Source organism: Tursiops truncatus, chromosome 7, assembly GCF_011762595.2.
Source record: "Tursiops truncatus isolate mTurTru1 chromosome 7, mTurTru1.mat.Y, whole genome shotgun sequence".
NCBI lineage: Eukaryota > Metazoa > Chordata > Mammalia > Artiodactyla > Delphinidae > Tursiops > Tursiops truncatus.
In genome coordinates, this window is record NC_047040.1 from 93,151,036 (window position 1) to 93,175,683 (window position 24,648).

Sequence of the window (24,648 nt, forward strand, 5' to 3'; positions counted from 1 at the left end):
TCCCTGGTGGCGCAGTGGTTGAGAGTCCGCCTGCCGATGCAGGGTACACGGGTTCGTGCCCTGGTCCGGGAAGATCCCACATGCCGCCGAGCGGCTGGGCCCGAGAGCCATGGCTGCTGAGCCTGCGCGTCCGGAGCCTGTGCTCCGCAACGGGAGAGGCCACAACAGTGAGAGGCCCGCGTACCGCAAAAAAAAAAAAAAAAAAGATAAGAATGAGTGGTAGAGGAGGAGTCATGATGAGTACCAGTTGTAGCCTCAAGATCAGCTTCAGCTGCAAGGGCCGTCTTTCATCCTACTAACCTTCCTCTTGTAAGTTTCTCCAGGAAAAGAGCCAACCAGGATCCTGGAGATGCTGTTCCCAGATGCAGAGTTACTTACCATATGAAGCAAGTGGATCTGAGAGGTGCAAGCGTGGGCTGTAGTGGATTCTGTGATGTGCCACCCAGACACCCTCTTCAGGACCTCATTCACCACCAGCCACAGGAGTGCTGGCTGTTGAAAACTCACAGCCATATCCCTTTCTAGGAATTGCCCTTGACCGAAGGAAGGTGCTCCACCTAAAGTTACACTTCCTCCCCAAGGGCAGCCTGCATCCAATGACTGCTTGATGCTGGGGTCAAAGGCCCAGTCCCCTGCCTCTATGTGGGACAGCTCTGAGGGGCCATCTGACCTCCAGGGCTATCTGTGGGATCAGCTGAGGTCTCTGTTGCAACTGCATCGCAGTTCAATTTCTCCCTCTACCCGGTTGTGCTTTCCCTAACTCCACTAGGTATTGATCCCAAGAGCACTCCCCCATAAATCTCCTGCACAGAAATCTCTGTCTCAGAATCCATTTCTAAGGACTAAGACAATGAGGAAGATGTAGTCTCAGAGTTTCACCCTCTGTGTGAAATGCAACAGGAGAGCATACCCTTGTGTAAGCCACAATGGAACAATCAAAGAAATCCAGATTTAGTGCAGTCCATTGAACTGTATTTATTGAAAGCTGGTGAGGTTCCCCAGAAAATCGTTAGAATACATGTAAAAACTAAATGTGGTCTCATTTTTTCTTCTTAAATTGGCAAGGAGGGAAAAAATGGCAATGGTACTACCACAATGCTGGAGAGTGTATCATTTTTCTGGAGGACAGTTTGAAAACACATATCAAGAGTATTAAAATGCTTTCCCCTTTGACTCATTAATTCCTCAAAAACATCTAAAGATTTAAATTAAATTTGTAAAAATATACTACATGGGTGGACTTTATAGTAATCTAGATAGCCATTAAAATAATACTGAAATATATTGGGTTGGCCAAAAAGTGCCTTCGGTTTTTAAGTAAAAATAAAAGACACATTTTTCATTTTCACCAAGAACTTTATTGAATAATGTATTCACCCTTTTGTTCCACTACCTTCTGCCATTTTTCAGGCAACTTCATAATTCCATCTTCCCAAAACTTTTTATCTTTTTGAGCAAAGAACTGTTCCAGGTGCCTTTTACAGTCTTCTACAGAATTGAAATTTTTTCCATTAATAGAATTTTGTAAAGACCTAAATAAATGGAAATCCGAAGGTGCAATGTCTGGTGAATACGGTGGATGAAGCAGAATTTCCCAGCTAAGCTGTAACAGTTTTTGCCTGGTCATCAAAGAAACATGCGGTCTTGCATTATCCTGATGGAAGATTATGTGTTTTCTGTTAACTAATTCTGGATGCTTTTAGTCAAGTGCTGCTTTCAGTTGGTCTAATTGGGAGCAGAACTTGTTGGAATTAATCGTTTGGTTTTCCAGAAGGAGCTCATAATAGAGGACTCCCTTCCAATCCCATCATATACACAACATCTCCTTCTTTGGATGAAGACCGGCCTTTGGCGTGGTTGGTGGTGGTTCATTACACTTGCCCCACGATCTCTTCCATTCCACATTGTTGTACAATATCCACTTTTCATAGCTTGTCACAATTTGTTTTAAAAATGGAAATTTTTCATTACATTTAAGTAGAGAATCGCATGCAGAAATACAGACAAGAAGGTTTTTTTCGCTTAACTTGAATGGAACCCAAACATCAAAGCAATTCACATAACCAAGCTGGTGCAAATGATTTTCAACACTTGATTTGCATATTCTGAGTATGTCAGCTATCTCCCGAGTGGTATAACATAAATTGTTCTCAATTAATGTCTCGATTTGAGTGCTATCAACTTCAACTGGTCTACCCAACCGTGGCGCATCGTCCAGCGAGAAATCTCCAGCAAGAAACTTCGCAAACCACTTTTGACATGTTCGATCAGTCACAACACCTTCTCCATATACTGTACAAATCTTTTTTTTGCGTTTCAGTTGCGTTTTTACCTTTCTTGAAATAATAAAGCATAATATGCCAAAAATGTTGCTTTTTTTCTTCCATCTTCAATATTAAAATGGCTACACAAAAATTCACCAATTGTGAGGACTTCTCTGGTAGCGCAGTGGTTAAGAATCCACCTGCCAATGCAGGGGACACAGGTTTGAGCCCTGGTCCAGGAAGATCCCACATGCCGCGGAGCAACTAAGCCCATGCACCACAACTACTGAGCCTGTGCTCTAGAGCCCGTGCTCCGCAACAAGAGAAGCCACCGCAATGAGAAGCCCACGCACCGCAATGAAGAGTAGCCCCAGCTCGCTGCAACTAGAGAAAGCCCGTGCGCAGCAACGAAGACCCAACGTAGCCAAAAAAAAAAAAAAATTCACCAATTCTGATAAGTCTTTTTTTAAATGCACGCTGATATGACAGCTGTCACATACAATCTAACAAAATTGTTTCGAATGAAGTTAAAGACACCTAAGTGCTACTAGAGCCATCTCACAGAAAAAAACGAATGAACCTTTTGGCCCACCCAATATTTATCAAAATATTAACCAATAATATTTCTGTGTGATACAATTTGGGGTGGCTTTTATTGTCTTTTATCTGTATCTCTCTGCCTTTATTTACCTGTACCCCTCCGAATATGTATTACTTGCAATTGTTAAAATTATAATTTATTATAAAATAAGGAATGAAAGATTTTTTTTTGCCTTCCCATAGGTTATCTCAATTTACAGAAAATATCCTAATTAGAATCCTCCATTTCAACTTTCTACTTTCATATCACTTTATATTTTATGTATTTTGGTATACTTGCATTTTTCTGCAATTTTTAGTTGTATTCATATCCTGCCTCCATCATTAGGTTGTAAGTTTCTAAGAGCCCTATCTACAGAAATGTCTGCCCATTGAAGGATACCCCAACACACTGATGACTGAAGGACAGGATTCATACACTGAGCTGTAGCACAGAAAGAACCAGTAGCAGCACGAAGCACTACAGCCCTTTGTTCCTGTTAATTAAAAATATAACAACAAAACCCACACATGCCACACACTCTCAGATATTCTAGTTGAAGCCATGCTAGGAATCAGACTAGCTGTCCTTATTGCCTCCCATATAACTGTGCAATGCAATGCTTTCTAAACATCGCTATCAGTCATACAATCCTCTATAACCGCGGAAAGGAGCACGGGTTCTTTTTGGTTTTGTGTTTCTTTTTTGTTTCCTTTCACTTAATTATTCACAATAACCTGGTGGACTTGCATTCAGATCAGAAAAATGTTTCGTTTGGTTGTATGTGAGCTGCTTGTAAGTGCCTCTTTTTCTGAGCTGCCTGTCAACCCACCAGTCTTATAGGCCCAGAATGAGTCTCCTGGGGCTGATAAAAGATGGATGATTAGCCCCTGATGCCGGCACAGCCTGCCACAACTGCACGTGAAAAGTATGCATCTCTTTTTGTCTTGAAGAATGGGTTGTAAAATTTCCTTTTTCAATTTCAAGCCAAGAAGATGGGTTTTATCTCTTTATAAAACACTGGGTCATTATTGGGCTAACTGTAACAGAAACAATTTACCTGGTTGAGGCTCAACAGCAAGAAGGAATGAATTCTATCCAAGTTTTCAGTGTGCTCCACTTCAGCCTGGCCCCCTAGAATATAAGCTACACAACAGACAGGCACTGCAGTATCAGTAGTACCTTGGTACTGATGCATAGTAGGTACTCATTAAATATTTGTTGCATGATTGAATAAATGAATGAATGGAGCAAAGTTTGGGGATTGCTGAGACTTTGGGGTACCAGGTAGCTTCTATTACCCAAATAATCATTTCTCACGGACAGACCGCCACCTGTAATTCTAAGCTCAGAATTTAACCCATTTGGCTTAAGGTTCTTATTTCACTTAAAATGAAAATGCCCTGTGCATTGGTAAGAGAATAAATTGGTACAACCTTATTGAAAACCAATTTGGCAGTTTAGGCAAATCGAAAATATTAATTCCCTTTCACCTAGGGCCAGCCCTTCCAGAAATTTATCCTCCAGAAATACGCACATACAAAGAGGTTTATTGCACTGTTGTTTCTAATGGGGGGCAAGGGGAAGAAGGGAGGGGGAAAAACCCTAACCTAACCTACATACCCACATGTAAGGGATTGGTTAGGGGAAAGCAATTTAACCACTGACTCTCCTCTCCCATTGATCAAAGATTCTGTGTGACCTTGACTCCCTCTCTCCTCCAGGGTGCTTCTAAGAGGCATGAGCCAGTTCCTCTGTGGTGACAACAGGGAAACCTGAGAGGCACAGAGGGCAGGAGATACCATCAAGTGGCTCAGAGCGCTCATGGAACTGGAACAAGAGACACGTGAGGACCTGAAGGGGTACATAAGAGCATCTGATATAGTGGCTGTATGTTTTTTTACAGGAATGCTTGTCTTTTACAGATTCATACTGGATTGTTTACAAAAGAAATTATACAACGTCAGAAATTTCCCAAATAATTTAATGTCAGGAGAAGATGGTGGGGTTATAGATCCAATAAGATTGAACTAGGTGATAGATACATAGGGGTGCATAATTCTATTCTACTTTTTAATATATTTGAAATTTTCTATAATAAAAATTTTTCTTAAGAAAACGTGCCCTTTGGTTTCTTAGAGATGTTAAGTCTTCCCAAGTTCCCAGTTTTAATCAGTCAATAAAAATGTTTGATATCAAGCCAAAAGATAACAGCCTGAAAAGAAAACCAACCTAATCACGCAGAAAACTACGTGTGCCAACTGGGAGATGGAATGTTTCCAGAGTTCAGAGAAAGGAGAGAGAACTGTAGGCTGGGAGGTCAGAAAGTCTCACGGTGGAGGTGAGACAGTAAGGAGACAGGTCTAATCATAATGGACACATATCCCATGTTGCCAAGGGGTCTCTGGGTCCCTGCAAATGGGAATGCCAGCCATATCAGCCCTACTTGGGTCCTCATAGCACAGTCCTTAGGGAAATGCATTCCTGGAACACTGGCATTTGCTCTTAGATCTCCTCAATAACTCTGAAGTTAAGACATGCCTTGGGCCAAAGTTTCTCCCAGGCACATGTCATATCATTCTTGGTCTTTCCTCCCAAGTGGCAGTGATGTTTATGAAGCCCTTCATAACATCCATCTTCCACCCATCTCCAGCTGGTAGTCCTAATACGGTGAGTTGCAGAACACACTCACTTCGGCAGATGGAGATGTGCAGTTCTGCGGTGTGGTGGGCTAACCAACCTTTACTGGTACAGAGTACACAGTACAGCAGGCTACAGTGGTTCTCTTTGGCTGAGCACTCATAGGAGCACTCAAAGGAAGGTTACACACACCACACACACACACACACAGCACACACATGCTATACCGTAGTGTATTTATGTCATCAAGTATATGTATATATATATATATATGTCACCAAGTATGCATATATATATACACATATATATATATATATATATTTTTTGGTCTGGCCACACCACGTGGCATGAGGGATCTTAGTTCCCCAACTAGGGATCGAACCCATGCCCCCTGCAGTGCAAGCACGGAATCTTAACCACTGGACCACCAGGGAATTCCCCTACAAATATATTTTTATGGAAAATATTTTAGAGATAAATAGCGTTATAATGAATCAGTACTGAGGAGGGCTAAATAGAATATGAGTATGATATCTAATATGTGCCAGGCATATTTGCACATATTATGAAGCACTTTATACATATTATCTCTTTTAATCCTTACAATGACAGCCCTATTAGCAGGTTCTATTATTACCCCTCAGATAAAAACTCATTATACATATTATCTTATTTACTCTTTATAACGATAGTGCTGCTAATGGTTTCTATTATTGTCCCACAGATAGCAAACCTATTGCACAGAGAGGTTAAGTAACTTACCCAAGATCACTTAAGTATTGGAGCCAGGACTCACATCCAGAGCCCATGTGCTTAACTGTTGAAGCTATGCCAATTACTCCGCATACAAAACGTCCTTCCAGGTACAACTGGATTCTGGTGCAAGGTTCTGAGTGAGTACTCCTTTATTGTACATACTTTTGTAGAGTAAAAGACTTCCCCATATTTGCCTTTTGGGGATGACAAGTAGGATTAGCTAAGGCCAATTTTCTTGGAGAAGGGCTATGTGCAGGGAAACTGCTAGCCCATCTAGTAACTCTGTGCAATCTGGAACAAAGCTCTCTACCAGGGCGATTGGCTGGGCTGGTAGAGTTTGACTGGGTTTCAGCAGCCTTGCTACCATAGGTGGTAACCCTGGCCGTACGAGTGGAAGAGGGTGTAACAGGAGGCCTCTGTGGAGTGAGATAACCCCTTCCATCGCAAATGGTGGGGGTCATGTAGTCTCCCCTCTTCTCCTCAGTTGCCAGAGGGAGAGAGTAACTGCTGACTGGCTCTCTCTCCCTGCACCTGTGCTCCAACAGCCAACTGTTTCAAAAGAACCAAAGCCTGTGTCAAGGGCCTCTCAACCCAGACAGAGCAGAGCACGTCCCTTACAATCCACTCTGTCTTTGTAGCCCAACTTAGTAAGGAGTGGTCGCCACTCATTCTGCTTCCTCTGCTCTCTTCACTCCCCTGCAATCTAACTTCCACCCCTCCACATCACTGAAACTCCTTCCGCCATGTTTAGTCTCTGTCCTCCTTGACCACTCTGCAGCCTTTACCACTGACAATGATTAGTTCCAGAGTCTTCTCTTTTGGCTTTTCAGATTCTCCTCCTATTTCTTTGGCTGTTCTTTCCCAGTCTCTCCCATGGCATTTTCCTCTTCAACCTCCTTTTTTTTTTTTTTTGGCCACGCCCTGCAGCATGTGGGATCCTAGTTCCCTGACCACGGATTGAACCCAGGCCACCTGCATTGGAAGCGTGAAGTCTTAACCACTGGACCACCAGGGAAGTCCTAGGATGCCCCTCAGCCTCCTTTTAAATGCTGGTATTCCCCAGGGTCTCATGCTTGGACCTACCTTCTTCTCTTTCTTCAGATGCTCTCTGGGTGATCACATCTATTCCTAAGGCTGCCCTACCATCTCTTCTGAGGATTCCTCACTCTGTTTCTGCTGTCCAAATCTTTCCTAAACTTGAGAAGAAAAAAAAAGTTAATTTCAACAAACCTTTGCTTATACAATTTTTGAAAATAAACTTCTTTCATTTTATAATGTTCTTTAGATAAATGTTGGCCAAAACCTCAGAGCTCAAGATTTAGGTCATTCAATGTCCAGAAATATCCACCCCATAACACTTAGCGAAGCCTGTCCTCATTGTAAATGAATCGGCTAAATCACACTTACTGTTCTGTTAGAAAAAAATCCAACTTCGTTTTTCAATGCAAACAAAAATGTTAATATTGTTTCAAGAAATAGTCCTAAAAAACACTGGGAGAGAAAATCTGGAAAACATTTTGTAAAACTAATGACTAAAAGCAGTCAAATTGATATTAAAATAATACCAATATAAATTACCCATTTTCATAATAGCTATAAAAACAAGAATAAATTTATATGCTGCTCCTCTTTTCTTGAAGTATAATAATGTAATATAAGTATGGTCAAAATGATGTTATAATAAATTGAGAAATATAATGAAAGTTTTAAATATTTTTGTAGTAACTGTGTGTGTGTGTAATTATGGCACTCACCTTTGGAAAAAATTAAATAAGTATTATATAAATACAGGTAGAAACTGCCATCATTACCACTGCCCTCACCACTACTTTTGCTACACATTATGACCAAACTTCTCATATGTAAGTAACTAAAGTGGAAGGCAAATGACTAAAAAGGCATTTAATCATGTACTGCTAAAAACGAATTGATCAGCAGCTAACATCTAATTCTCTTGTTTAGTTAATAAGAGGTAATATATATTACATATTTTATAAGATGAGGATTGACTTTATTTGGAAGAAAATATTTCATCATATGATTTGATAAATATATTATTGAATATTGTACACCACCTAAACCATGTAAAAATTTAATCTGCTGGTTTTATTCAAAATATATTGAAGTGTTGGTAATCAAGGAAAATATTACAATTAGCTTTAAAAGAATCAGCATCATCAACCTGTACTGCTACAGCCCGGCCAAAGATATGTCTCAGGAAAAAGAGCCCTTATCTTATAGAGATGCCTTCTGACATATCTACAGATGAAATGATATGATATCTAGGATGTGCTTCAAAATCATAAGGGAATGATGAAAACTGTACTTTACCTCTATGGTCTTCCTCCCAAACCCCCTAACTACAGTCTAAACATGAGAAAAAATATCAGACAAATCCCAACTGAGGAATATGTTGCAAAATACCCGAGCTGTATACCTGAAAACTGTCAATGTCATCAAAACCAAGAAAATTCTGAGAAACTGCAAGACCAGAGGAGACTAAAGAGATAGGACAACTCAATGTAATGTGGTATCCTGGGTGGGATCCTGGAAGAGAAAAGGGACAATAGGGGAAAACTACTGAAATCGAAATAAAGTATGGAGTTTAGTTAATAATACTGAAGTTCCTTCTTTAATTGTGACATATGTACTGTGGTAATGTAAGATGTTAACAATAGGGAAAAATGGGCATAGAGTATATGACTACCTTTTGCAAGACTATTTTAAAAGACGATTCTAAAATAAAAAGTTTAAGATAATCACTATGGAGAGGGAAAAGCAGATGGGGTGTGTGGTTGGGACAGGATTGGCCACATGTTAGTGCTTATCGGGGTTACATAATGAAAGTTCATTATACTATTCTGTCTACATTTATGTGTGTTTGAAATTCTCTATTATAAGGTTAAAAAATACATACATTGTGTTGGGGGTTCCTCAAAGCCATCCTCAGGTTCAATGATTTGCTAGGAGGACTCCAGGACTCAGCATATAATCATACTCATGGCTATGATTTATTACAGTGAAAGGATAGAAAGTAAAATCAGCAAAGGGAAAAGGCACAGGAGGCAAAATCCTGAGGAGACCAAGCACAAGCTTCCTAGAGTCCTTCCCCTCTGGAGTCATACAGAATGCACTTAATTCCTTCCCAGCATCAAACTGTAATAACACACACATGTCTACCAGGGAAGCTCATTTGAGAAGCCTGTGTTGTTACTGGGGGCTGGTCACATAAGCACCGTCTACCGAGCACATGTCAAGATTCCAAACTGTCAGAAGATATTCAGTATCAACCACGTTGTTTGTAAAAAGCATTTCAGGCACAGTGAGCCATCCTTACCATTTAGGGAAAGTGTAATATCAGTGTAGGGAACTGTTTACCAGTCAAGTTCCCAAGTGCCAGCCAAAGGCCAACCTTGCAAGCAGGCCTTTCTAAGGATAGCAGTCTCAGGCTTACACACACACAGAGGCATACTACTCTCTGGGATACAGCTCAGATATGTTTCATAACTCACATCCTCCTCTTCTATGGAAGGTAGCTCCACTACCCTCACTAGGAGACCTCATCTCCTATTCTGGTCCAGAGGTGCATGTCTGAAGGGGAAAGGGAGGGCCTGTGAGGTGTAGAGAGTTGAGAAGAGCAAGTTCCAAGTTTCTCAGTGGGCACAGCTGTAAATTAGCCTGGAACTCTGCACTCCTGTTCTTTGATTTTTTCCTTCTGTACACGGTGCTTTAGTTCTGGGAAATCTACCTTGAGGACAGAAGAGGAAGAGAAGGGGGAAAAAGAAAAATGGGAAAGAAAAGAAGGAGGACTTTTGAGAGAATGAGACAGAATCTGGTCAGCAATCTGCTCCTAGATAGCTCCTGGATCCATTCTTGTGCCAGTGCAGAAGGGCTGTGAATATCATGAAACAGGTGAGTTTGAGGTTCTTAAAGTATATACAAGTGGTGATGTCTTGTAGGCAGGCAGATCTGGAGCTGGTGAAGGGCTGAAGGGTACAGGCCTGCAAGGGCTCCCATCCCCTTCAAATGAAGCAATATACACACTAATACACTACAGCACACAAGTAATGAGTTTTTGGTTAAACCTTGTAAATATCTTGTGAATAGTGTCTTTCTCTATGTGTGTGTGTTAAAAGAATTACTGTAGCTTCAGGTCATCCTGTTCGGCATTTAAAAAAATATATTTTTTTAATGTGCTTGGAAGCCTCAAAAAATGGAATTGATCCAGGCTTCTTGTAATTTCTTGGAGCCCCAGGAAACAGAACTGGTTGGTGATACAGATTCAGAAGTCATCAGCACCAAGGCCTTGGTAAATTGAAAACAAGTGAGTGAAGGGGCTCGCCCAAGAGAGCTCCTTTATGGAAAAAGAAGGCTCTGGGACGAGAACATTTAAGGCACTCCCTAAAGAGGCGCCTACAAAGGAGGCTAACCAGGAATGGCCAAAGAGATAAGAGAAAAATCAAGTGAAACGAAGTCGGGAAAATATGGCAAAAGAGAGGGGAAGTCAAGAGGACACAAACCAAGAGTGCGTTTGAGAGGGGAAGTAATCAACAGCGTCAAATATTCGCTGATTTTTCCCGGTCAGCACCAACCAGAGTAATTCTGCCAACTCCCCTCTCTCCCCTCCCCCTGGTACTGTTACTACGTCACTTTTGACTCTTACAGGGTTTCAGCCGGTGGTTTACAGTTTATATCCTCCAATTTGATGGCTCAAGCAGGAAGTCGGAATCTTACTCATTTTCCTCTTCCATAAGGCATTACGCCTCTTGCTCAATTAATATAAGTGAAACTATTTGAAGAACATTTGAAAAACCACCCCCGGGCAAAGATCTTACGTTTTAACTCGCTCCAGCAGCCAAATTCCCCCGGACACGAACAACTGCGCAGGCGCAGAGGCCGATCACCCGGCTTTCTCTGGTCTTTGCATTTGGCGCGAAATCTCCGTTTCGTGGGAGGGGCTGAGAGAGACGCCGCGCTCATTGGACAGGTTTGGCGCGAAATCCCCGAGCTCCTGCGCCACGATTGGCTCCGGCCTTCCGGCGAAGGGGCGGGGCAGAGGAGGTGCGCGCCGAGCGGCAGCGTCCGGGGAGAAGCAACTCTCTGCGGTCCAGTGAGGCGCCGGCGGCCCCTCAGCATTAAGCAGCGATGGACCTCGCGGCGGCAGCGGAGCCTGGCGCCGGCAGCCAGCACCTGGAAGTCCGCGACGAGGTGGCCGAGAAGTGCCAGAAACTATTCGTTGACTTCTTGGAGGAGTAAGTCGGAGGGCGCCCCTTACCCGCGGAACTTCCCCTCCCGCCCCTCGCGGCTTCCGGAGCCCGGGGGCGCCGTGGGCCCCGCGCGTGTTCGGGAACTGAGGGGTCGCGCGCCTCGGAGAGCGGGCCGCGGAGAGGAGGCTGGGCCGGCTGGGCTGGCTTCCGGGGGTGAAATCCATCTGGAGCTCTCCCGCAAACTCCTGCCGTGCGCAGTGCCCTGGGCCGAGCGCTTTAGGCCCGTCGTTCAGTCCTCACAGCCTGTAAGGCTGGTGGTCGCGTAGCCCCCGGTTCCTTGTTCGGACCCTGAGGCTGGGTGGGGATGAGTAACTCGTCCAGTTAGGCCGCGCGTCCTCAGGGTCGCGGGGGAGGCCGAACTGGCGTATGAATCCTGGCGGGGGCCTGACTGGGGTCCACCGAGGGCCTGGCAGCCCTGGAGCCCGTGGAGTTGAAAGGGCCGGAGTGAACCCCGTGGTTGACAGATGCTCGGGCGAGGGCCCGACCTGCTTATGGCGCTGAACGCACTTCCTCCGTCTCTTCCTTTCCTTCCAACCCTCCAAACCCCACTTTTCTTTTTTTTCTGTTGCCTTTTTTTAGGCTCCAGGCATCTCAAACCCCCTCTCCCTGGCTTTCAGCCACTGCCACCAGTTACTTTTCTTAGATTGTGCAGATATAGCTCTGCTTTCCCTGAGTGGGACTCTACCGCCTCCAGGAAGAAGTGGAAGCACTGCGGAATGTCTTAGGAAATTCTCTTTTTTTTTTTAAGAGCTCAGTTTTTTAATTTGATCATTTCTTGCATTTGAAGTTCTCCTCGATGACATCTTGGCCTGAGACTCTTTGCCATAGTCCTAAAAAAAAAAAAGTCATGCGGTTTTACTAATATTTAGAAACTCCACTAAGTTGTTAGCGCTAGTTATAGTGAAGCTTTTAAAAATTAGCACATGTCTTACGAAAATGCTTCCCATCCTCAAAATTTCTTTTAGCTATTCTCAAGGGCCTTAATGACTTCCACGTCTTTAAGGCTCATAACATGGCAGGAAATTCTTTTTTTTTTTTTTTTTTTATTGTGGTAAAACCTTTACCATTTTAACCTTTTTTTTTTTTTTCTTGGCCGTGCCCTGTGGTACATGGGATCTTAGTTCCCCAACCAGGGATCGAACCCATGCCCCCTGTTTTGGGAAGAGAGTCTCAACCACGGGACCACCAGGGAAGTCCCCATTTTAACCTTTTTTAAACACAGAGTTCACTGGCGTTAAGTACATTTACCTTGTTATACAGCCATCACCAACATCCATCTCCAGACCACTTTTCTTCTTCCCAAACTGAAACTCTGCACCCACTAAACAATGATTCACCATTCCCCCCCCGACCCTCCTGCCCCTGACAACCACCATTCTATTTTCTGTCTATGAACTTGACTACTCTAGGTACCTCAGACTTGGAGTCATACAATATTTGTCCTTTTGTGACCAGCTTACTTCACTTAGCATAGTGTCTTTGAGGTTTTCCATGCTGTAGCATGCGCCAGAATTTCCTTTTGAAGGGTGAATGGTATATCATTGTATGTCTATACCACATTTCGTTTGTCTCTTCATCCATCCGTGGATGTGTAGGTTGTTTCCACACTTTTACCACTGTGAATAATTCTGCTGTCTTGTGAAATTCTGATAGAGTTAAAACCATAGTTTAACTTATATTACCCTACTTTTGGCAATGTTACTCCCTGCCTGACAGCTCTTCATCCTTCAAAGCCTAGCTAAAGAATCATACCTCATTTGTTAAACCCTAGAAACCTTTCAGGCAGCACCAATCCTTTCTTCCCTTATGTTCCCAAGCTGCCATTTTCTGTCATCTCTGGTAATATATTTACCTGTCAGCCGTTTCATCTGAATGTAAATCCCATCCTTAATCCCCCCTAGCCACCACACCACATTACACAGGTCCTCAGTTATGTTTGATTTTAACAAATAATGTAATTACCTTTGCTTCCTTGAAGTTTGCCATGCAGCTGACTCCTGGGCACAATGATGAACAAGACAAATAATCCCTGTATTTGTTGGGGAAAAAATGTTAACGCCCTCTCAAAATACCAACTTTGATTGCCATTGCTTATGGAATAAGATCCAAATTCTTCACAGCTGCCTTTTCCAGTTTGATCTTCCACAGCCATTCTGTCATTATCCACACTCCTCCCATACCCTTCCTGACTTTGCTACATACTTGCAAACATCTGTAGCCAATCTATCCACCACTCATTTTTTTTTTTCTTTTAAATTTTGAAAGTCTTTCAACGCCGAATTGCAGTGTTACCTTTTATATGCATGAAGCCTTTGTAGATGTTCCTGTTAGGCAAAATTAGTTTATATTCCCCTGTTACATTCTTTTACCTCCTCCTTTTTCTTTTTCCTTTTTATTTTATTGTGGAAAGAACACTTAACATGAAATCTACCTTCTTAACAAAATTTTAACTACTGTGTTATTGTTGTACAGTAGATCTGTTAGAGCTTATTCATCTTGCTTGACTGAAACTTTATGCCTGTAGTACCTCCACATTCTCCTCTTCCTCCTACCACCATACCACTCTTTGATTCTATGAATTTGACTTTTGGGGGTTTTTTTTGGCCTCTCCCAATGGCTTGTGAGATCTTAGTTCCCTGGCCAGGGATCGAACCCCGGGCCCACGGCAGTGAAAGCGTGGAGTCCTAACCACTGCATCACCAGGGAATTCCTGAATTTGACTTTTAGATACCTCATATTAGTAGAATCATGCAATATTTGTCTTTCTGTAATTGGCTTATTTCACTTAGCACCATGTCCTCAAGATTCATCCATATTGAGACATTGCAGAATATCCTGTTTTAAGGTTGAATAATATTCTGTTGTATGTGTATACTACATTTTGTTCGTTCATTTGTCATGAACATTTAGATGTCTTGTCCCTCTTTTTAGTAGAAATGTCTCCTATGAGAGTGTCAACCCCAGCAGAGGGACGATGCTGTCATTTCCAGCCTGTGGTACCTCTGGCATAGTGCTTTGCAGATAGATATTTAGGTATTTAACAGTTAGAACATGCTGTATTTGAAGGAGGAATTGATTTTTTCTCAAAACTAATCTGCATGGTTATGTTAGAAGAACAAAAATCAAATATGTTCGTATGATACGCTTTTGGAAAAAACACACCAGCTTTACTTTGTGTGTGTGTATGTTTCCTTTTTCCTGAAGGTCTTAGGCGCTGAAGCACCTCATTTCTGTGTATTTATTTGTATTCTGGTTCATAAATCAACAGCTAATCTGTCAGTTTTCTCTTTAGAAATTAAATCTTTGGATTTTAACCTGTATTTCTTTCTTTTTTTTTATATCATTAATAGAGTTGGGTTTTTTTGAGTTTTTTTATTACTTATCACTTTTTTTAATATATGGCACATTCTTATTAGTTATCTATTTTATACATATTAGTGTATATATGTCAGTCCTAATCTCCCAATTCATCTCACCATCACCACTACCACCAACAGCCCCCCGCTTTCCCCCCTTGGTGTCCATACATTTGTTCTCTACATCTGTGTCTCTATTTCTGCCTTGCAAATGGTTCATCTGTACCATTTTTCTAGATTCCACATATATATGTTAATATACGATATTTGTTTTTCTCTTTCCAACTTAACTTCACTCTGTATGGCAGTCTCTAGGTCCATCCACGTCTCTACAAATGACCCAGTTTCATTCCTTTTTATGGCTGAGTAATAGTCCATTGTATATATGTACCACATCTTCTTTATCCATTTGTCTGTCAATGGGCATTTAGGTTGCTTCCATGACCTGGCTGTTGCAAATAGTGCTGCAGTGAACATTGCGACGCATGTGTCTTTTTGAATTATGGTTTTCTCTGGGTATATGCCCAGTGGTGGGATTGTTGGGTCCTATGGTAATTCTATTTTTAGTTTTTTAAGGAACCTCCATAGTGGCTGTATCAGTTTACATTCCCACCAACAGTGCAAGAGGGTTCCCTTATCTCCACACCCTCTCCAGTATTTGTTATTTGTAGATTTTCTGATGATGCCCATTCTGACCAGTGTGTGAAACCTCATTATAGTTTTGATTTGTATTTCTCTAATAATTAGTGATGTTGAGCATCTTTTCATGTGCCTCTTGGCCATCTGTATGTCTTCTTTGGAGAAATGTCTATTTAGGTCTTCTGCCCATTTTTTGATTGGCTTGTTTGTTTTTTTAATATTGAGCTGCATGAGCTGTTTATATATTTTGGAGAGTAATCCTTTGTCCGTTGATTCATTTGCAAATATTTTCTCCCATTCTGAGGGTTGTCTTTTCATCTTGTTTATACTTTCCTTTGCTGTGCAGAAGTTTTTAAGTTTCATTAGGTCCCACTTGTTTATTTTTGTTTTTATTTTCATTACTTCAGGAGGTGGGTCAAAAAGGATCTTGCTGTGATGTATGTCATAGAGTGTTCTGACTATGTTTTCCTCTAAGAGTTTTATAGTGTCTGGTCTTACATTTATGTCTCTAATCCATTTTGAGTTTATTTTTGTGTATGGTGTTAGGGAATGTGCTAATTTCATTCTTTTACATGTAGCTGTCCAGTTTTCCCAGCACCATTTATTGAAGAGATTGTCTTTTCTCTGTTGTATATCCTTGCTTCCTTTGTCATAGATTAGTTGACCATAGGTGCGTGGGTTTATCTCTGGGCTTTCTATCCTGTTCCATTGATCTATATTTCTGTTTTTATGCCAGTACCATGGTGCCTTCGTTACTGTAGCTTTGTAGTATAGTCTGAAGTCAGGGACTTCCAGCTGTGGTTCCTCCAGCTCCGTTTTTTCCCCTCAAGATTGCTTTGGCTATTCGTTTTTTCCCCTCAAGATTGCTTTGGCTATTCGGGGTCTTTTGTGTCTCTATACAAATTTTAAGATTTTTTGTTCTAGTTCTGGAAAAAATGCCATTGGTAATTTGATAGGGATTGCATTGAATCTATAGATTGCTTTGGGTGGTATAGTCATTTTCACAATATTGATTCTTCCAATACAAGAACATGATATATCTCTATCTGCTTGTGTCATCTTTGATTTCTTTCATCAGTGTCTTATGGTTTTCTGAGTACAGGTTTTCTGTCTCCTTAGGTTTATTCCTAGGTATTCTTTTTGTTGCAGTGGTGAATGGGACTGTGTCCTTAATTTCTCTTTCTGATCCTTCATTGTTAGTGTATAGGAATGCAAGAGATTTCTATGCATTAATTTTGTATTCTGCAAGTTTACCAAATTCATTGATTAGCTCTAGTAGTTTTCTGCTGGCATCTTTAGGATTATCTATGTACAGTATCATCTGCAGATGGTGACAGTTTTACTTCTTCTTTTCCAATTCGGATTCCTTTTATTTTTCTTCTGTAATTGCCATGGCTAGGACTTGCAAAACTGTTGAATAAGAGTGGCGAAAGTGGACATCCTTGTCTTGTTCCTGATCTTACAGGGAATGGTTTCAGTTTTTCACCATTGAGAATGATGTTTGCTGTGGGTTTGTCATATATGGCCGTTATTATGTTGAGGTAGGATCCCTCTATGCCCACTTTCTGGAGAGTTTTTATCATAAATGGGTGTTGAAATTTGTCAAAAGCTTTTTATGCATCTTTTGAGAGTTGCATATTGTCAGAAGCTTTTTATGCATCTTTTGAGATTATCATATGGTTTTTATCCTTCAATTTGTTAATATGGTGTATCACATTGGTTGATTTGCATATGTTGAATCCTTGCATCCCTGGGATAAATCCCACTTCATCATGGTATATGATCCTTTTAATGTGTTGTTGGATTCTGTTTGCTAGTATTTTTTTTTTTTTTTTTTTTTTTTTGCGGTACATGGGCCTCTCTCTGTTGTGACCTCTCCTGTTGCGGAGCACAGGCTCCGGACAGGCAGGCTCAGTGGCCATGGCTCACGGGCCCAGCTGCTCCGTAGCATGTGGGATCTTCCCGGACTGGGGCACGAACCCATGTCCCCTGCATTGGCAGGCGGACTCTCAACCACTGCGCCACCAGGGAAGCCCCCTGTTTGCTAGTATTTTGTTGACGATTTTTGCATCTATATTCATCAGTGATATTGGTCTGTAATTTTTTTTTTTTTGTAGTATCTTTGTCTGGTTTTGATATCAGGGTGATGTCCTCATAAAATGAGTTTGGGAGTGTTCCTTTGTCTGTAATTTTTTGGAAGAGTGTTAGCCTTCTCTAAACCTTTGGTAGAATTCACCTGTGAAGCTGTCTGGTCCTGGACTTTTGTTTGTTGGAAGATTTTTAATCACAGTTTCAATTTCATTACTTGTGATTGGTCTGTTCATATTTTCTGCCTCTTCCCAGTTCAGTCTTGGAAGGTTATACCTTTCTAAGAATTTGTCCATTTCTTCCAAGTTGTCCATTTTATTGGCATAGAGTTGATCTTTGCTGTTGTTTTCTTTGTTTCTATTTCATTTATTTTTGCTCTGAGCTGTATGATTTCTATCCTTGTACTAACTTTGGGTTTTGTTTGTTGTTTCTCTAGTTCCTTTAGGTGTGAGGTTAGATTGTTTATTTGAGATTTTTCTTGTTTCTTGAGGTAGGATTGTATTGTTATAAACTTCCCTCTTAGAACTGCTTTTGCTGCATCCCATAGGTTTTGGATTGTCATGTTTTCATTGTTATTTGTCTCTATGTATTTTTTGATGTCCTCTTTGATTTCTTCAGTGATCTGTTGGTTATTTAGTAACATATTGTTTAGCCTCCATGTGTTTGTGTTTTTTACGTTTTTTTTTTCCCCTGTAATTGATTTCTAATCTCATAGCGTTGTGGTTGGAAAAGATGCTTGATATGATTTCAGTTTCCTTAAATTTACCAAGGTTTGATTTGTGACCCAAGATGTGATCTATCCTGGAGAATGTTCTGTGTGCACTTGAGAAGAAAGTGTAATCTGCTGTTTTCGGATGGAATGTCCTATAAATATCAATTAAATCTATCTGGTCTATTGTGTCATTTAAAGCTTGTGTTTCCTTATTAATTTTCTGTCTGGATGATTTGTCTATTGGTGTAGGTGAGGCGTTATAAAGTCCCCCACTATTATTGTGTTACTATTGATATCCTCTTTAATAGCTGTTAGCATTTGCCTTGTGTATTGAGGTGTTCCTATTTTGGGTGCCTATAAGTTTATAATTGTTTTATCTTCTTCTTGGATTGATCCCTTGATCATTATGTAGTGTCCTTGTCTCTTGTAATATTCTTTATTTTGTTTGTTTGTTTGTTTTGCGGTACACGGGCCTCTCACTGTTGTGGCCTCTTCCATTGCGGAGCACAGGCTCCGGATGCGCAGGCTCAGTGGCCATGGCTCACGGGCCTAGCTGCTCCGCGGCATGTGGGATCTTCCCGGATCGGGGCACGAACCCGTGTCCCCTGCATCGGCAGGCGGACTCTGTACCACTGCGCCACCAGGGAAGCCCTATTCTTTATTTTAAAGTCTATTTTACCTGATATAAGTATTGCTACTCCAGCTTTCTTTTGATGTCCATTTGCATGGAATAACTTTTTCCATCCCCTCACTTTCAGTCTGTATGTATCTCTTACAGACAGCATATATACGGGTCTTGTTTTTGTATCCATTCAGCAAGCCTGTGTCTTTTGGTTGGAGCATTTAATTCAATCACATTCAAGGTAATTATCGATATGTATTTTCCTATTACCATTTTCTTAATTGTTTTACGTTTGTTTTTGTAGGTTCTTTTCTTTTGGGTTTCCCACTTAGAGAAGTTCCTTTAGCATTTGTTGTAGAGCTGGTTTGGTGGTGTGGAATTCTCTTAGCTTTTGTGTGTCTATAAAGCTTTTGATTTCTCCATCGAATCTGAATGAGATCCTTGCTGGGTAGAGTAATCTTGGTTGTAGGTTCTTCCCTTTCATCACTTTAAATATATCATGCCACTCCCTTCTGGCTTGTGGAGTTTCTGCTGAGAAATCAGTTGTTAACCTTATGGGAGTTCCCTTGTATGTTATTTGTCGTTTTTCCCTTGTTGCCTTTAATAATTTTTCTTTGTCTTTAATTTTTGTCAGTTTGATTACTGTGTGTCTTGGCGTGTTTCTCTTTGGGTTTATCCTGCCTAGGACTCTCTGTGCTTCCTGGACTTGGGTGACTATTTCCTTTCCCATGTTAGGGAAGTTTTCGACTATAATCTCTTCAGATATTTTCTCAGGTCGATTCTCTCTCTCTTCTCCTTCTGGGACCCCTATAATGCAAATGTTGGTGCATTTAATGTTGTCCCAGAGGTCTCTTAGGCTGTCTTCATTTCTTTTCATTCTTTTTTCTTTATTCTGTTCCTCAGCAGTGAATTCCACCAGTCTGTCTTCCAGGTCACTTATCCATTCTTCTGTCTCAGTTATTCTACTGATTGCTTCTAGTGTATTTTTCATTTCAGTTATTGTATTATTCATCTCTGTTTGTTTTTTACTTCTTCTAGGTCTTTGTTAAACATTTCTTGCATTTTCTCAATCTTTGCCTCCATTCTTTTTCCGAGGTCCTGGATCGTCTTCACTATCATTATTCTGAATTCTTTTTCTGGAAGGTTACCTATCTCCCCTTCATTTAATTGTTTTTCTGCGGTCTTATCTTGTTCCTTCACCTGGTGTAGTCCTCTGCCTTTTTATTTTGTCTGTCTCTCTGTGAATGTGGTTTTTGTTCCATAGGCTGCAGGATGGTAGCTCTTCTTGCTTCTGCTGTCTGCCCTCTGGTGGTTGAGGCTATCTAAGAGGCTTGTGCAAGCTTCCTGATGGGGTGGGTAGAGCTGGCTGTTGCTCTGGTGGGCAGAGCTTAGTAACACTTTAATCCACTTGTCTGCTGATGGGTGAGGCTGAGTGTCCTCCCTGTTGGTTGTTTGGCCTGAGGCGACCCAGCACTGGAGCCTACAGGCTCTTTGGTGGGCGACACCAGGAGGTGTCTACTTCCCAGAACTTCTGCTGCCAGTGTCCTTGTCCTCGCAGTGAACCATAGCCACCCCCTGCCTCTGCCAGAGACCCTCCAACACTAGCAGGTAGGTCTGGTTCAGTCTCCTATGGGGTCGCTGCTCCTTCCCCTGGGTCCCGATGTGCACACTACTTTGTGTGTGCCCTCCAGGAGTGGAGTCTCTGTTTCCCCCAGTCCTGTCGAAGTCCTGCAGTCAAATCCCGCTAGCCTTTAAAGTCTGATTCTCTGGGAATTCCTCCTCCCGTTGCCGGACCCCCAGGTTGGGAAGACTGACGGGGGGCTCAGAACCTTCACTCCAGTGGGTGGATTTCCGTGGTAAAATTGTTCTCCAGTTTGTGAGTCACCCACCCAGCGGTTATGGGATTTGATTTTATTGTGATTGCGCACCTCCTACTGCCTCATTGCAGCTTCTCCTTTGTCTTTGGATGTGGGATATCTTTTTTGGTGAGTTCCAGTGTCTTCCTGTTGATGATTGTCCAGCAGCTAGTTGTGATTCCGGTGCTCTCACAAGAGGGAGTGAGCACACGTCCTTCTACTCCGCCATCTTGAACCAATCTCCTAACCTGGATATCTTGATTTAATATTTTCTAATCAACAAATACTAACTATTCCTTTATTGTTGGTGTGTACAGTTAAGATTGGAAAGTGTTAAATCAAGAAATTCAGATTTAAATCTGAAGACGTAGTTTTGCTATGTTCCCAGCTTTGTACAAAACATTTTAAAGGCATTTTCTCATTTAATCTTCACAGTGATCTTAAGAGATAAGATGATGTTCTAATCTTTTTTATTATTTTTTTTTCAAACAGAAGAGGGACAGGTTTAGAATAGGTAAGTAACTTGCCCCAAGTTATACAACTACTAAAATGGGCCTGTCTGACCCTAAAACTGATGGTCTTTAACCAATATGCTGAATTATCAGGCATTCACATTCTTCTTTTTGCTGCCTAATTCTTAGGTTTAATCTGACTTGCATGTATCTACAGGTTCCAGAACAGCGATGGAGAAATTAAGTACTTGCAGTTAGCTGAGGAGTTAATTCGTCCCGAGAGAAACACATTGGTTGTGAGTTTTTTGGACCTGGAGCAATTTAACCAGCAACTTTCCACCACCATTCAAGAGGAGTTCTATAGGTTTGGTGTATTAATCTTCACTTTAAATAGACATGTAGCCTGGGAAGCCAGCTATTCTTAGAATGGAAGTGTTCATTTGTGAGGCAAAAGGGCAGCTGTCACAGAGGCCCTTCGATACACAGCCAGTGGTCATTTTAGTGCTGCTCTGAACTAATTTAAGCCTTTGTGGAGTTGACTGTTTTTCACATACGAATGTTGAAAACCTTTGTTTTCTATGTAGTTTTTCCAGGTGTTAAGAGGATTGCTTTGTTTCAGGCTTCAGTGCTATTGCTATGTCATTCATTTAATCCACTCTCCCTCCCCATATCATATAAAATCCCTTGAAACATTTTAAAAGCTGAATGGTATTTTTTTTGGCAGAAATTAGACATTAGGCTTTTGTTTTGCTTTCAATTGCTATATAAAGCCAGAAATATCTTTCTACACAAAACTTAGTTTAAATAAAATCAGGTTAAAATAAACACTGTGGACTGTTATGAAAGAGAAATGAAGACCCAGGAGTAAGGAGTCACAGCCCTGTTCTTTTACCTAGTGTACTGGGAGATGGAGAATTTGTCTCGGTGTTTCTAGTCATATATGGCTATCAAGAACGGTTAGAGGGATAAGCAGCAGAGTTTATTGTGATAGTATGTAGCAGGAAAAGTTGTACTGACAAGTGAGAGGGAAATAGAAAATCAGGGCTGATGGTGGAAACACCTGTGCCTGTACCTCATGCACAGACCGTGCGGCAGTTCTGTCTCCTGAAAGTAGCTGATTTTTCAGAGGACTTCCAGATCCTACCACTTAAACCAAGCTGCCTCAGCTATTTAAAAGTTAAGAGAACATGCACACTTCCATCTAACCAGTCAAGTGAAACGTTTCTGCCAACTTGCTCTCAAATCAGTACACAAATTCCTTCCCTGCCCTTATCCACTTCCTATCAATCAAGAATAAAACCTGGAAGAAAATAGTAGGCCTTGACAAGTGGGAGGCTGCCTTGCTAGGTAGTATACTGCCCAGGTGGTTCAAGTAGAGTCATCTTGGACAGAGGAGTGACCAGCTGTGTGCATGCTAAATGATTATTTAAAAATAATAGGTTTTCAGGAACAGCATTTTATCTTTGGTGTTTCTATTGTCTTAGATATATTTATGGTGGAATAGGAGAGGATTGAAGATGCTCTAAACCTGGATCAGATGATAGAAGTGTCCCACAGAGTTAAATTCTAAAGCTTGGTTGTAACCAGATGAAATTCCTTACTTTCAGCTGTTGGGAAGCATAAGGGGAAGGAGCCCTTGGTAAGCCTCTTGAAGTTGTCAGTTGATTTACTTTTTGTTTGTTTTTCAGAGTTTACCCTTACCTGTGTCGGGCCTTGAAAACCTTTGTCAAAGACCGTAAAGAGATCCCTCTTGCCAAGGATTTTTATGTTGCATTCCAAGATCTTCCTACCAGACACAAGTAAGAAACCCTTCTTTGAAAAAAAAAAATTCCCCAAATAGTATAGGCATCACTTAATTGTCAGAAAGCTCAGAAGGTTGTAGTCTTAGGTCTATAAAGAGTTATATCCAGGTCTATAAAGAGTTATATCCAGTTATCCAGAAGATTTAGTTTTGGAAAATATGTATTTCCAGGAAAATGGGATGGGAAGTATGTTAAGTGAAGCAATTTCTGGGGATTATAGTATTTTAGGAGACCTTTTAAGGGATGTTGAGGTGAAAAATTAGTGAGAAAATATGAAAACTGAGAACAGTCACAAAAATTAATGAATTGTCAAGAGCTTAAATAGCATAGCTTTTAAACTGTTTTCCTCTTTAGCAGTTATTTAAAGAATAAATTTGTTGGAGGAAATTGAAGTGATATTTTGAAAACTTAAACTACTAAAATTACTTATAAAATTACCAAGTTATTTAATATAAAATGGGTTTGTGAAATACAGTGTTTTCTAAACCTTCAAGTTCAGAAAAAAAAATTTTCCTATGATAATTTTTCCCAAGGATAACTTTACTGTGAAAATGCTTATTTAGAAATGTAGGTAAGAAAAAAATGTATTTGCATATAAAACAAAAATGGGATCATTGTGTTTTATAATTGTAATTGCATTTCTTTCATGTCCTTAGTTTTTCTTATTTATTCATTTATGTATTTTGTTGTGGATGCATGTACATTATACTTCAGGAATGGGCATGTTGACTAAATTATTCTTGTAGGAGAGTCCAAAGAATACCTTGTCTCTTATTTTGTTGTTGTTATTTTAAGCATAAATTATCATTGAATATCCTCTCATTAAAAGTGAAAATTTTTAGTTTGAAAATGAATATTTAGTAATACAATATCTGTCTTTAAACAGAATTCGAGAACTCAACTCATCCAGAATTGGTTTGCTCACTCGCATCAGTGGGCAGGTGGTACGGACTCACCCAGTTCATCCAGAGCTTGTGAGCGGAACTTTCCTGTGCTTGGACTGTCAGACAGTGATCAAGGATGTAGAACAACAATTCAGATACACACAGCCAAACATCTGCCGAAATCCAGTTTGTGCCAACAGAAGGAGATTCCTGCTGGATACAAATAAATCGAGATTTGTTGATTTTCAAAAGGTGCTTATTAATTTCTTTTTAGATCAGATTCAGCCTATGCTAATAATTCACTTCTAGGCACTTGTAATTATTATAAGCTTACTTAGGCAATGTTAAACTCAGTTTTTATGTAAGTCAAGGTTCATCAAGTGTGACTACAGATTTAAGCTAAAAATTTGTAATGCAAATTTCAATTATCAGTATATAAATGTGTTCTAACCATTAATAACTTGGATTGGAAGCTCCTTCAGGCAAATAAAATGTATTTGTCAAAGAATAAACAGTAACCATTATTATTACTGTTATTATTGCAAGCTAGAGATAGGAAAATTTTTGCAGAAGTAGAGACTTGTTGGTGTAAGACTTGGAGTTGGTGGTTAGGAGGGAGGAAGGCATAAATAAAAGGACAGGTGAAAATGGACATGCTTGTCAATAGCAATGAGGATTATCATGATTAAAGTAGAGGAACCAAATTGGAGATCATCTGAGAGATGATTTG

The 24,648-nt window shown here is 40.8% G+C and overlaps 1 protein-coding gene and 1 long non-coding RNA gene across 5 annotated transcripts in view; one reads left to right on the forward strand and one right to left on the reverse strand.

The window, feature by feature from the left end:
• Positions 1 to 230: 230 nt before the first annotated feature.
• Positions 231 to 11,126, reverse strand: LOC109548368 (uncharacterized). 4 transcript variants are annotated; one of them, XR_012333139.1, is made up of 5 exons: positions 11,076 to 11,126; positions 9,158 to 9,244; positions 8,678 to 8,787; positions 7,324 to 7,431; positions 231 to 6,789 (listed from the first exon to the last, which is right to left on the reverse strand). It is a non-coding gene; the product is annotated as an uncharacterized lncRNA (long non-coding RNA). The 4 variants fall into 4 exon arrangements; XR_012333137.1 differs by having other exon boundaries at positions 7,324 to 7,436; XR_012333140.1 differs by lacking the exon at positions 8,678 to 8,787 and having other exon boundaries at positions 7,324 to 7,436; positions 11,076 to 11,118.
• A 198-nt stretch (positions 11,127 to 11,324) lies between these two features.
• MCM6 (minichromosome maintenance complex component 6) overlaps positions 11,325 to 24,648 on the forward strand; it is a 46,096-nt gene continuing 32,772 nt past the window's right edge. Inside the window, exons 1-4 of the mRNA XM_019925505.3 lie at positions 11,325 to 11,492; positions 21,450 to 21,596; positions 22,921 to 23,031; positions 23,921 to 24,170. Coding sequence (XP_019781064.1) covers positions 11,386 to 11,492; positions 21,450 to 21,596; positions 22,921 to 23,031; positions 23,921 to 24,170 — 615 coding nt within the window. The 5' untranslated portion in view covers positions 11,325 to 11,385. The remainder of the gene's footprint in view (positions 11,493 to 21,449; positions 21,597 to 22,920; positions 23,032 to 23,920; positions 24,171 to 24,648) is intronic.